Raw genomic sequence first — 13372 nt, 5'->3', positions numbered from 1 at the left:
GGATGTCGGAGGAAGAAGATGCAGTGGTGAAGGATGAACGTGAGATCTTCGTTCGCTTAGCTAAGTTTTAGTGGAGCATTTGAAGGTTGCATTAGCGCGAACGGTTTTGCGGAGACAACAGCCACACCCATGTCGGTCGAGTACAGTACGCAGTCAATAAGAGCACAAGATCCGCCTTTGTCATACAGCATTCACCACACTTACAGCCACAAAGCTTAGGGACAGCCTCTTACGTTGCAGCGGTTACGTGGGAGGCGAGGGTGATGCAACACTTACTAGACTTTTGATCAATGACACGGCCAGCATGCCCGCTGAACAGCATGCGGGAAAGGCCGACGAGAAGGATGAAGCTACGAAAGAGCCCGAATCGCCCACAGCATTGAAGCGCATCAGGAGCAAGGACTCTGGGAAGGCAAAGATTGATGAGCCTCAGGCCGAGCCATCAGTGGCAGACGAGTTCGGGCTGGCACCGCGACCACCACGAAGGCGGAATCACAGTTTGGAGCAGTTGGACAGTCCAGAGCAGATCAAGAGGCAGGTCATAGAGGAGACCGGAGGCGAGCTTGAGCTGGTCAAGGAAGAACAGAAAGATGAAGGTCAAGGCGATGCAGAGCAAGCCTCGAAAGGAGCAAAGGGGGCAGGGCAGAAGACCGCTGGGAACCCCACGACGCCTAGACAGAGTATAGAAGGTCCTCCACTAGAGAAAAGCCGGACAGGAAGCGATTCCAAGTCTGTTGCAAGTCCATCGAGTCCCACGGCCGTGAAAGGGAAGCATGTCAAGCAGCCATCTACCAGCACAATTGGAGAGTTCTCGCACCAACAGACAGTTCCTCGAGAAGCGACCGTAGAGGAGAAGAATGACGACGAGGATAATTGGCAGGAAATGCCAGCATTTGCGACGCACCGGATATACGACGACTGGGGCAAGGTGCTGGCGAAAGAGTACGATGAAGCAGACGATGAGACTGTCGCATACGGAACCCTTGGAGGCGCGGGCAAAGGCTATACACGTGTGCAGATGGACGAAGACGCCAAGAGTGCTACAAGTATGGATGACAACACCGCGTATCTTTTCAAGGGTGCCGGTAATGCTGCCAATACCCTGTACGACGAGGATGAAGAGAGTGCGGACCTCCTTTCGCAGATGCAGACCACCAAGACGCTGCTCACGGAAGCTCAGAGGATAGCTTATGTCGGGATCGTGAGGCTTTCAATTGCAAGTATATCTAACGAAATCGATACCCTGGAGCGAACGAGGAACACGAAGAAGTTTGTGGACTTCGCAGTCGAAGCAATCAAGATGTGGGGCCAGAAGATCATGATCAGAGTGTACAACCACATGGAAATTGACGCGCGAGAGCAGATCATGGTCGAGCAGCTAGCCGAGCATGGTGTGCTGCCTTCAGATCTGACGCCTACACTGATGCAAAACGCACGAGTCAAGAACCCGCATGCTCCATCAGGAAGCAACTCTGAAGCGAACTCGTCCCGACCATCGTTGGCATCGCCCCGGCCTTCGACGACCGCAGAGAAGCGGAAGTCGTATCTAGGTACACCAACATCGAAGCCAAGCACTCCAGCTCCGCCTTCAGATCCTTCCACGCCAGCGACAGAAGAGCCGCCTCTTGTGTATGAGCAGCACACGGCGGACCAGCTTACCATCCAGGACCCTGACGAGCTCGAAGATGCCAAGAATCTGGACATCGACATCAGGTGGACCGTGCTCTGTGATCTCTTCTTACTGCTGATAGCGGACAGCACGTACGATTCGAGATCGCGGACTTTGCTCGAACTCGTGGGCAAAGCATTGGCAGTGGACTGGCAGGAGATATGTCGCTTCGAAAAGCGCGTGACTGACGCACTGGAGATGCAAGAACAAGCCGAGAAAGAGAACTGGAATGAAGACGACCATCTGGAAGCACGAAAGAAAGCCGCGCGAAATCGAAGATTGGCTGTAATGGGCCTGTGTACAGTCGGAGGTGGCCTCGTAATCGGTCTAAGTGCAGGTCTACTCGCGCCTGTCATTGGTGCTGGTCTGGCTGCCGGCTTCACTGCTATCGGTGTCTCTGGTACCGGTACCTTCCTCGGTGGCACAGGTGCAGCAGCATTGATTGGAACGACCGGCGCTGCGCTGGGTAGTCGGATAGGCATCAATGCATCGGCCAGACGTACAGGCGCTGTCAAGACGTACGAGTACAAACCGCTGTTCAACAATAAGCGCGTCAATCTCATCGTGACTGTCGCTGGCTGGATTACCGGCAAAGTCGATGATGTGCGGTTACCATTCAGTACTGTCGACCCCATCATGGGCGATATATACTCGGTCAACTGGGAGCCGGAGATGCTGCAAAGTACTGGTCAAACTATCCAGATTCTTGGCACAGAAGCATTAACACAGACCATCCAGCAGGTCTTGGGCGCCACAGTACTGGCAACGTTGATGGCTGGTCTGTCAACACCACTCATCTTGATGAAGCTATCATATCTCATTGACAATCCTTGGACGGTATCTCTGGCCCGAGCGGATGCCACCGGTCTCATCTTGGCAGATTCAATCATTGACAGAAATCTTGGTGTGCGCCCGATCACGCTCGTCGGCTTCTCACTTGGCGCACGTGTGATCTTCTCGTGTCTGAAGGAACTGGCCAGGCGTGGTGGACTAGGTCTGGTACAGAACGTTTACATGTTCGGCTCCCCTGTTGTGGCCAAAAAAGAGGAGTACATTCGCGCACGAAGTATTGTCAGTGGACGCTTCGTCAATGGCTACGCCTCAAATGATTGGATCCTCGGCTATCTCTTCCGCGCCACGAGCGGTGGTATCATGCGCGTGGCTGGTCTGGCCAGTGTCGATGTACCAGGCGTTGAGAATATCGATGTAACAGCGGAGGTGCCTGGACACATGGCTTATCGTGGCATGATGCCAATTCTGCTCGACAAAGTCGGATGGGCTGTAGAAAGTCTCGAGTTCACGGAGATCGAGGACCCCGACCCGGAGAACCACGAGAAAAGACAGAGAGAGCTGCTCGATGAGATCGAGGAGGCCCGCGCACGGCTCGAAGAACAACCACAGAAGAAAGGCTTCAAGGCTTTCTTTTCCAGAAAGAAGGCGTCGCAGAAGAAGGCTTGGGAGACTTACGATGAGCGGAGTCAGAAGGTCCTCGAAGGGGATGACAAGGAAAGCGAGAAGCATGCCGAGGAGAACGCCAATGTCATGTTCGACGTGGACGCCATCCGGAAAGAAGCGCTCGCATTGGCAATCAAGAGTCCTGACGACATCGAGGAAATCAAGAAACATCTCAGCGTGAGAGAGATCGAGAGCACATTGCCTACCCTCAAAGTCAACTTGTCGCCGAAGCAAGAGAGTGCACCAACAACCAGCCATGCCAATGGCAGCATGACACCGGATGGTAAGACCAGACCGGAGCCCAAGCACAGTCAGACGCATGATGGATCTTCTACATCACTCCCAAACAACTCCTCCAACCGCAGTGTCAGCATGCCACTACCCAACGGCACAAGCGCCCACATCCGCGAGCAAGAGCTCAAATCCCCAGACGAAGAAGTCCAAATGTCCTTCGAAGAAGACAGACCCAAAGCCACAACCCTAACAGCCCCTACCTTGGGACCCACACCCGAATTTCAATCCGCGCGCAACTCCCCCGAACCCTCAAATCGTCCCCCACTGCGAAGCATCAACACCACCCCAGTACACTCTGGCAGCAAACTTGGAAGCACGCCTGTAACTCCAGCAAATATAGAACCTGACCATAATCCTTGGAGCGCGGATGCTGATGATCCGGAGTTTGGAAAGGAGAGGGAGATTACGATGGAGTTTTGAGAGACGTTCAGCTTGTGAGACGAATCGCATTGGATTGGATTGGCTAGCGTTTGTTGGAAACGCGTTTCAGGAGGGGTTGGAGACGATGAGATTTATGATACCAATGGCATTAGTGACGTAGCTTTTATGCGCCGGTGCGGGCGTGTTGTATATATTTTGAGATCCAGGAGCCATGGATTAACCCGCACTACAAGAGACCAACGACCTGCAAGTCACCAGGCTACACGACATGCCTACGAAGCGACGGCAGACCCCGTACGTGCTTCTATGTCAGCAAGGACATACTAGAATCCGACTGGGAGGTAGTGTACTACGCAGACGAAGAAGGCGGGGGAGACATTACCTCCCTCCACGTGGGTGGCACTTGGATGCACAACATATATATGCAACCGCCAGCTTCGAGGTCCAGTCGCGACCTTGGGGTCTGTAGACACCTGGACAGTGCGCTCAAGAGACGAGGGTGCCATATCGTAGTAGGAGACTTCAACATACACCACCCTTCCTGGAAAGCCTTATGCAGCCGCACCCCATAGCCGACGAAGTAATCGACTTGATGGCGAGCAACGCAATTGCCCTCAATACCCCGAAGGACCTGGGCACCTGGAAGAGAGGGGGACTCCAAGGCACGATCGACCTCTCCTGGATCTCAGATAGCCACTACCACATGGTAACCTACTGTGGGATCGAACATGAACTCGAGGCGTCGTCAGACCACATGCCAGTCAGGACCTCCATTGCGACACAGATACAATGCACACCAGCGAGAACCCCTAAGCCAAACTGGGGAAAGGCCCACTAGGCCAACATCCAGGCATACCTCGACGACTCCGAGAGGCTGGTCCAGCTCGCGCAGCAGCAATACAATAGTAAAGACGAGATAGACGAGGCAGTCTAAGGGTTAACAGACGTAATAAGAAAAGCGACCTCACTTCACGTTCCGCTTGCCCAACCAACGACATGGTCCAAACCATACTGGACGCCGAAGTGCACTGCGGCAGTAAGAGAAGCAAGGAGAGCCCGCCGGGTGTGGACGAGCAGCCATAGCGAGGAGGCCTGGAACGCATACAGGGAGGCATGCCAACAGAAGAAAGCCACGATACGGAGGGAGAAAGCAGTCGGCTGGAGAGCTACAGTGGAAGAAATCGCCGACAAGCCAGCGAGGATGTGGAAGCTAGCGAAATGGGCCCGACAGGACCCTACACAGGGCCCCTCCTTCTCTATCCCAGCGCTACAATCGCCTAGTGGCCCGGTTAGCGACCCCGAGGCCAAGGCGCGTCTACTGGCTAGCAAGTTCTTCCCGCCCCCAGTCGAGGCTGATCTAAGCGACATAAACAGCTCTACTACCCCAGCCCCTAGCATCGCGGTCCAATAGAATGTGTCCGAGGGAGAAGTTGCCGCTGTGCTTAGGAAGTTGCCGGCGAAGAAAGCCCCGGGGCCGGATGATATCCCAAATGAACTACTAAAGAAGTGCAGAGATCAACTAGCCCCAGCAGTCGCAGCGATCTTCAACGCCTGCCTACAGACCGGATACTACCCAACGGTATTCAAACAATCGACGACAGTAGTCCTGCGCAAGCCGCAAAAGGAAGACTATACGCAGGTGAAGTCGTACCGCCCAATTGCGCTCCTTAACACTCTTAGGAAGGCGCTTAAGAAGCTGGTTGCAACGAGACTCTCCGAGGCGGCAGAGGAGTACTCCCTACTCCCGGATACCTAGATAGGTGCGCGCCCATAGCGATCGACGCTATCCGCGATGGAACTCATCACCTCCCAGGTAAAGGCCATCTGGCATAGGAATAGGGACAAGGTGGCATCCCTACTCAGTCTAGACATATCGTGAGCCTTCGACTACGTGTCACACCCGCGGCTACTCTATATCTTAAGGTCGAAAGGACTCCCTAAGTGGCTTGTCAACTTCGTACGGTCCTACCTCCAAAACCGTAGCACGTCGATCCTGGTCGGTCAGTATAAAAGCCTATTTCAAGCAGTCCACACTGGAATCCCGCAAGGCTCAACGCTAGCACCTATCCTGTTCCTCTTCTTCATGGCGACGCTACTCCCAGCCCTAGAATCCCAGAACACCGCTGCGAGCGGCTTCGTGGACGACACGAACATCCTAGCGTGGTCGTCCTCGACTAAGGAGAACTGTAGGCTACTGGAAGAGAAGCACAAGATCTGCGAGGACTGGGCTAGGAGGCATAGGGCTCGGTTTGCCCCAGAAAAGTACAACCTGATACACTTTACGCGCCGGCCACGATTCCACAACATGCAAGCTTCTATCTAGATACAGGGGCACACGACTAACCCGGCAAATCAGCTCAGGATCCTCGGACTATAGGTGGACCCGGCGCTGCGGTGGAGGAAGCACGTACAGGCAATATCACGGAAAGCTAAACAGAATATGGCATTATGCCAGAGGCTCACTACGTCCACATAGGGGGCGGACTTTCGGCAGTCACGACTTCTGTACACGGCTATTGTACGGCCAGTCCTCACCTATGGCAGCCAAGTGTGGTCCTTAGGCGAGAGGGCCTGCCCATCAAAGGGACTCGTCGCGCCGTTAGCGAAGATCCAAAACCAATGCCTAAGGAAGGTCACCGGGGCATATAAGTCGACACTAATAAGGATGCTTGAGCACGAGACCGCCATACCGCCGATCGACCTATACATCCAGGGACTACGGACCTCCTACTTAGGCAAGTCGGCACAGTACCCAGTATAGAAGGTCATCGCCAGTGCAGTCGCAAGGGCCCGCGAATCAGTACCAGCGCACAAGGGCATTCGACCCGGAAACGAGCCGAACTACCAGGCAAGGGACGAACAGCTAGTAACACAATGGGAGGGTGAGAAAACGTTTGTAGAGCAACTATGGAAAGAGAGGTGGAACAACCAGGTTGTAGGGCATAGTGGACGCCCTCAGCCAGCGGGACAACCTAAGGAATGGTCAGCCACAAAATCCGCGGTCAAGCAACCCCCGAAGCTCATCCACTACCGCCTTACGAGGGCACAGAGTAGTATAGCAACCCAACTGCGAAGCGAACACATCGGCCTCCAGGGGTACCTATCATAGAGGAAGGTTCCAGAATACACGAATACTAGCTACCCCTACGGCTATCACTCCTAGAATGTACGGCACGCACTCCTCGTCTGTCCGAGGTGGTCGCCAGGAAGGGGGGAGTGGATGGCAAAGGCGACGAACCGGACCATTGGGGCACTTCTTAACAACGTTGAGGACTTACGGCGCATTACGAACTGGGAAGGGCTAGCTGGAACAGTATCGCCTAGTAGGAGCAGTGCAGGAAGAGAGGACACGGCGCAGCGCGACGAGACCGGCTGGGAGCGGGAGCTAACGGGATAGTGACATGGACTACGCACGTTCAGAGGGAAAGCTAATCTAGACAAGGAGAAGTCGGGGGCGGGAAGGGTTCTCACCTATTCGGGTTTCCCTTTGTACATAACAATAGATATATACCTGCATAGGCCGAATAGGGTCCTAGAACAGGGGAATGACAAATCTATCTATCTATATTTTGAGATGTAATGCATGAATGCCGAAGCGGCAACTTTTGAGTGTGTTGTGGTTGAGGTGCCAAGAGTTCTCATGCGCTCGATGAGCGAAGGTATATGTACCAACCGGCGTAGTGCTACGTTCGACAACTACTTCCGTCTGGATGGCCCGGATGGTCTGCAAAGATCACAGCGAGCAGGCGAGAATGCGTGGGGACCAATGATGTGGGTCATGGGCTTGCCACTCATCGCTGCAGAAGCTGTCTGTGCGGCGGTGGCTGTTCTTTTTTTTTTGCTTCAAGGTTCTCACTCCATCAAATCCTGCAATTGATAGGTTCAATCCATCTGGATCCTGTCACGTTGACGCTGCTGATGCAAGATAGCTGCACGCCTGAAGAAATGGGACTGTCCTCGTATGCCCGAAACTATCAGACGCTACCATCAGCCCGACTTTTCATGCTGGATTTCCAGTGCACCATTCTTGATACTGGCGATGATCACCAGGTCGAACTTGTGTTCTCTGCAATGATTGTCCAAGCGCGCCTGGACTAATCTCAAGACCTTTTGTGGGTCAAGCCCGTGCTTTGTCATAGTCGTGAAGTCCTGTCTCGCCTTGTCAATGCAATCCGTCATCTGGATGATCTTGTTCTCGTTGATGGGCATAGTCGGGCTGGCCGCTTCCTGCTCCATCAATGGTGCGTTGTACGCCGGCGACTGCTCAGAGGACGTGGACCACGGATTGAGAAGTGTGAAACGCTCTCGTGCGAGGACACTAGAGAGCTCCAGACTCCTCTGCATACAGCCATCGCCGTTCTTTGCGACGACTTCGTTGATGAAGTAGCAGCCGCGAAGAAGGAAGTTCATGTTCGCAGGCGTGGCGAACAGCGCCTCTCCCTTCGTAGCGGCGTACCACAGTGTCAGGAGAGTACCATTGTACGGATCGAGGCGAGGAGTGCTGTCGTCAATAATCAGGGTCTGCGCCCAGTGCTCGGCTTGTAGACCGAGCCATTGTACGCACTGCTCAAACAGCGCGGAACCGTCGAACATCATGTGAGGCTTGTCTTCGACCAGCACTTCGAGGGCGACCTTCAGTAGTTGAGCTGGCTCCAGCGCCCTTGTTGCATTCCACTGCTTCGCGATCTCAGGATCTTGGATGCCTCCAGGCGTGGCAGCATATCGCTTCACAGTGTCGTACAGGACCCTCATCCGCGAAGCGGGATTGCCCAGGTAGCTATTATCGATGCGAGTGCTGTGTTCGCTGTCGCCATAGCGACACGGTCTAGAGGCTCTCAGATTCTTCTGTATCACAGCTAGCCGCGGAGCCGAGGGTGGCATGAGCTGATTTAGCTGCTTCAGAGTCAAGCCAATGGCAAGGCCGAACTGGTTGAGCACAGATCGTACTGACCTATCGCCTTGGCGAAGGAAAGTTCCCAGCTGGTTCTGCCGCTTGATGTACATCTCGAGATCCTTCCAAGGTCTCTTGATGTAGCCGGCCATCAGACCAGCTTTGTGAAGGTGTGCCACAGAGATGGCGATGCCGGTGCTTCCACACAGCGTGCTTGACAATGTCGAGGTCGCGAAGAGTATGCGATAAGCTCTTAGCACTGGTAGTAGGGGCAATGCACAGAGTATCGCTTTCGATATCGATACTGTGTAAGAGGATTTCGGGTCAGGGCGATCGGTCCATCCCATGACTTCTCCTTCGTGCACCTCAAAGACAACTGCGTTAGCAGGGCGCCCAACGGCATTGGCAACATCCGGGTTGATATATTGCTTTGCGTAGTATGACAACGTGTCTGGGAACTGCGCGAATGCTTTGGCCGAATCCTGGCCTCGAGTGATAGCTTCTTTCGCAGCTAGGAAGCCGCGGCTTGTCTCGCCGTCCATGGCGTCAAATACGCCCATGCAGATCTGTGTCCCCACCACGGTCGCTAAGTCGATAGGTTCACCAGCCAGAATATTCAAAAGCTTGTAGGTGTAGCCATCAACGGCTTGTACGGCAAGGGTGCAGGCGTCGTTGCGCTGAGCATCGCCAAAGGCTTTGATGAACGGGAAAGTTTCCTTTAGAAGGCGAGGTAGACCTGTCAGGGCTTCTGCGAAACTCGTCGTAGATCCAGTTCTCGAGTCATCTACTCCAGCCATCGTCATATCCTCACTGTCGTCCAATGCTTTCGCAGCTTCGACGAAGCCAGTCAGCGCTTTGAACGGCCGGACAAGGAGCATGTCGCCTGAAATAGAAGAGGTCGTGGAAGATGTTATGTTTGCAACATCTCGCTCTGCATCACTCTGGTCCGCCTCATGGATGCCGTTGTCCTCATTGTCAACGAGCGAGTGGACGTTCAGAAGATCAAGAATTGCTTCATACGTCCCTTGCTGCGGGTGAAGCTCCTTGTACTCATCGCACAGAGACTGGACAAGCTCTTGAGCACTCTCAGTGAGCTTCGCAGCTATCCAGATACTGAGCTCGCCTGTCGCGTACTGTTGCCACACCGAGCGAATGTAGGAAATCACGCTGTGCAAGTCTTTCAGCAAGCAGTAGGCTCGGAACGCTGTGTCATCATGCTCCTCGACATCTTTACCCAGCTCCAAGGGTGCTTCACTGACCGGTGCTAAGGCAGCCTCACCAGCGTGAGTGTTGTTGGGGAAGTCGTCCTCGCTCGGCTCCTCGAGATCCAAGTGGCGATACAGGTTGATGAGTTCGCCGGCATCGGTAGCGAGCTCTTGTGTCTTTTTGTTGTGCTTCGGTTGACGAGCCTTATGTTCGCCCCGAAGTAGTTCGTAGACCTGCCGCAAAGTCTTGACGAAATGCTGGTGACCGGCATTCGACTTGGTCAGAGCTGCATGATTCGCGCTGTCAGCACTGTGCCGAGCATGCTCTTCAAGGTATGTGTAGAAGTCTGCGAATTGGGCTCGAGCTACGAGTACATCTTCGGCAATGTGGAGGATGTCGAGTCTGATCTCGATGATGGGCTTCTTGGACTCGACAATGCGCTGCGCAAGGTTACACAGTTCTCGAGTCGGGACTTTTGCTTTCTCCTTGTCTCGAGGGCGTTTTTGAGACGCTGAGCGAGTCTCACAGCGTGCAGCGGATTCCAAGAGCCAGTCGATTAGCTTTTCTGTGCCAGCCTGTCGCGCATTAGTGGTGATTTCTAAGTGATGTTGAACCGATACTCACCTTGTAGCGCTTGTAGGTGTTAACCAGAGGTTCCGACGACATCGTGATCTGACAACCCTTATCAAGATGACCAGTGTTGATGGTATAAGTCTAGAAGAAAGTAGTGAGAGGAATTGGAGTTTTGTAATGGGCTGCCAAGAAAGGTCTGTTCGAGCTTGCATTCACCTCGCCCCGGCTGGAAAAGTCCGTGCGAATTGATGTGTCAGCCAGCGCCACACCGATAAATCAACAGGGTAGGTGCCATTGATGCCTGTCATGTCACGATGTTAGTTCTAAACGTGTAGGACAAGCATTGTCCAAAGCTCAAGCACGGTGCAAGCTCGCCCATCGTGTCTGTACCATCAGAGCCGCTCCACGTACCATCATTTCTGCTGGAGAAGCTATGATGGTGCTGTGGCACAAAACAGTAGTGATGAAGCACCAGAAGAGTCCGGCTACAAATTGTTAGCATCCACCAATCCCCCCAGCCATCATCAGCATACCATGACCACGAGAGGAGAAGCTCACTGACAGCGACGTCAAAATATACTCCTAGGTCGCCGTCAACACCGATACGAATCCAAGGAAGCTCCAGAAAGAACAAATTCCGTTTGAATTCTTGCCTCTTGCCTAGGCGATGCATGTCTTTGGCGTCCACGCCGACTGCTCCCGTGCGTTCGGCTTGATGGTGCAATGGAAGGTCGCTCGGTGTCGAGGAGAACCCAACGGAATTGTTGAAGTCCATTTTGAGCGCACTGGAGTCGTGTGATCTATGGTTAGATGCAGATACCAGAAGTGGTTGAAAGCCAAGTCAGCATTGAGTAGTCAGGCAAAGACAAGTTGAATGAGCAGCATCCCAGCGACGTGCGAAGCATGCCGTAGGGCATTGTCCATATTCAGACGCTGCGATCTCAGCCATGACACTATGTTCTAGATCGAGAATGGTCGGTATAAGGCAATCCGCCGCACTGGAAAGCTGCATGATCCCGAAGTTCATCGTGCACGAGTGGTGCTTGGAGTTGCTTGCGGCTGAGCTTGACCGCACGAAGCGCAGACGCCTCCAAGGGTCTCGTTGCAAGTGACTGAAGTGATGCAACTAGGCGTTAAGGTCGATGAAGCGATGATGCACGTGTGGCAGGAGAACGTGAAAGATGTGAATCGAGTTGGGACGTCTTCGCCGGCTGGCTGACTCGTCAGAACAACGAGATGACAGGTGCTGAGCAACTGGGATCTTCTACCAACGAGTTCTTGCCTTCAAGTACTCAGCAAAAGTTAGAAGTAAGAAGATAGAGACACAGTGGAAAGAGAAAGACTATAACATTAAAACAATCCCTTCCTTTGATAATGGTATCTTTTTATGGTATCATCATAATCATCACCACCAAACAAACGCTAACGCTATGCAAATCATCCCGCAGCCAGCCGGATCGAGATGTTATGATCTCGCCCCGTCAAGTGAAAATCCTGTACCATGAAAGTGAGGACCATCACACGCCAGCCACCATTTACCCCTCTACCTCTTCCGTAGCACAATCATGCGAGCCTGGCCATCTTTGCCCTCCGCTCGCCTGTAATCACAAATCTCCGTGCTGAGGACGTCCACCTGCCGCGACTCCTGTAGTCGTAGAACTTCCTTCTCGAAGCCATCTGTCTTCCAGATGCCGTGGTAGATCGTTGCAGCAATGACACCGCCCTTCTTCACGACTCTCACGAGTTCTGGTAGTGCTGGGTCTGGGCCGACGTGGCCGGTGGTGAAGGTCCCCACGCAGGTTACGACGTCGTACTTGTCGCTGGGCAGGTCGATCTTTTGTTGCATGTCGACCTCTTGGAGTGTGCGGTATGTGCCAGTCTTCTGTGCGAGCTTGAGCATGCCTGGGGAGACGTCGATGCCGTCGATTGTGCGTGCTCCGGCTTGGCTGAGGGCTACGCCGGCGAGACCGGTACCGCAGCCAGCATCGAGGACTTCGCCCTCTATTCTTCCGTTGGCGGCGCGGACAGCTTGTACGGTTTGTGCTGGACCGACGTAGTCGGTTGTGTCGCCCATGACGTCGGAGTCGTATGTGGCTGCCCACTCATCGTACATCTTGGCATGGTCTTGAGGAGTCTTGAGGTCGTATGTTCGGTGACGGTAGTCAGGCAGGGCCTGGGTCTGTGTGAGGGTTGCTGTGGCGCTCATGTTGGCGGTTGGGGGGTTGAGTGTGAGGTGGTAGGTGTGTGTTCTTGTGTAAAATGTCTCGAATAGGTTCAAAATATGTATATTGAAGTTGCTTTTTTCCAATGGGAATCGAGAAGGATGAAGCCTTGCTCCGAAAAACCACAAACCTACCTCGTTATAAAGCCTCGTCTGGGGACCTTCGGCTGCAAGTGCGACATCACCAACAGACAGCTTGCACCTAGCTACCAGGCAGAGTGGAAAGCTGATGCAGCCTGTAGTCCGCCGCGGACAGGCCTTCTCCATAGGCCAGTGGTCTGAAGGCCATGTTGTGAGCTCATAGCTCATCCGCATAGTGGAGCCTCAGGGTCATGGTCGAAGCATACAGCTGGCTATGTCGAAGATCAGCGAATCCAATGTGTCTCAACAAGCTGTGGCTCCCTCGCTTGGTCAAAGTATCTCATCTATGCATGCACGGCACATCTTGCCTGATTGGGCGGCCCGAAATGACGCCATTCCTCAAGTCGCTCAAGTGCGTTCCTGGGCCAGTGGGCCTCGTAGCAATGTGGAGTAGGTCTGGAGTCTTATCGAAGCGGCAGTGCTCTCGATGTTGGGGCCCTTGTTGCAAAGGTGGCCATTTCCGGAGAGTTTCGCAGCGATGTTGGATCAGCTGTGAACAGTCTCAACGTGTGACAGAGCGGGTTCTTGTGGCCAAGCGTAG

The 13372-nt window shown here is 53.7% G+C and overlaps 3 protein-coding genes across 3 annotated transcripts; 1 reads left to right on the top strand and 2 right to left on the bottom strand.

The window, feature by feature from the left end:
- Positions 1–304: 304 nt before the first annotated feature.
- CLAFUR5_07857 (putative lipase MIL1) lies at positions 305–3838 on the top strand (the record flags this gene model as incomplete). Its single annotated transcript, XM_047907005.1, has 1 exon — positions 305–3838. One exon carries the CDS (start codon positions 305–307, stop codon positions 3836–3838), a length of 3534 nt encoding a protein of 1177 aa, XP_047759782.1.
- Positions 3839–7786: 3948 nt separating this feature from the next.
- CLAFUR5_07856 (uncharacterized protein) lies at positions 7787–10562 on the bottom strand (the record flags this gene model as incomplete). The annotated part of the gene is made up of 2 exons (XM_047907004.1): positions 7787–10471; positions 10521–10562. 2 exons carry the CDS (start codon positions 10560–10562, stop codon positions 7787–7789), a joined length of 2727 nt encoding a protein of 908 aa, XP_047759781.1.
- A 1450-nt stretch (positions 10563–12012) lies between these two features.
- Positions 12013–12675, bottom strand: CLAFUR5_07855 (Methyltransferase-like protein 27; the record flags this gene model as incomplete). The annotated part of the gene is made up of 1 exon (XM_047907003.1): positions 12013–12675. One exon carries the CDS (start codon positions 12673–12675, stop codon positions 12013–12015), a length of 663 nt encoding a protein of 220 aa, XP_047759888.1.
- Between the last annotated feature and the right edge of the window lie 697 nt (positions 12676–13372).

This window comes from Fulvia fulva, chromosome 3, assembly GCF_020509005.1.
Source record: "Fulvia fulva chromosome 3, complete sequence".
NCBI classification, from domain to species: domain Eukaryota; kingdom Fungi; phylum Ascomycota; class Dothideomycetes; order Mycosphaerellales; family Mycosphaerellaceae; genus Fulvia; species Fulvia fulva.
This window is presented reverse-complemented; position numbering and strand designations above follow the sequence as displayed.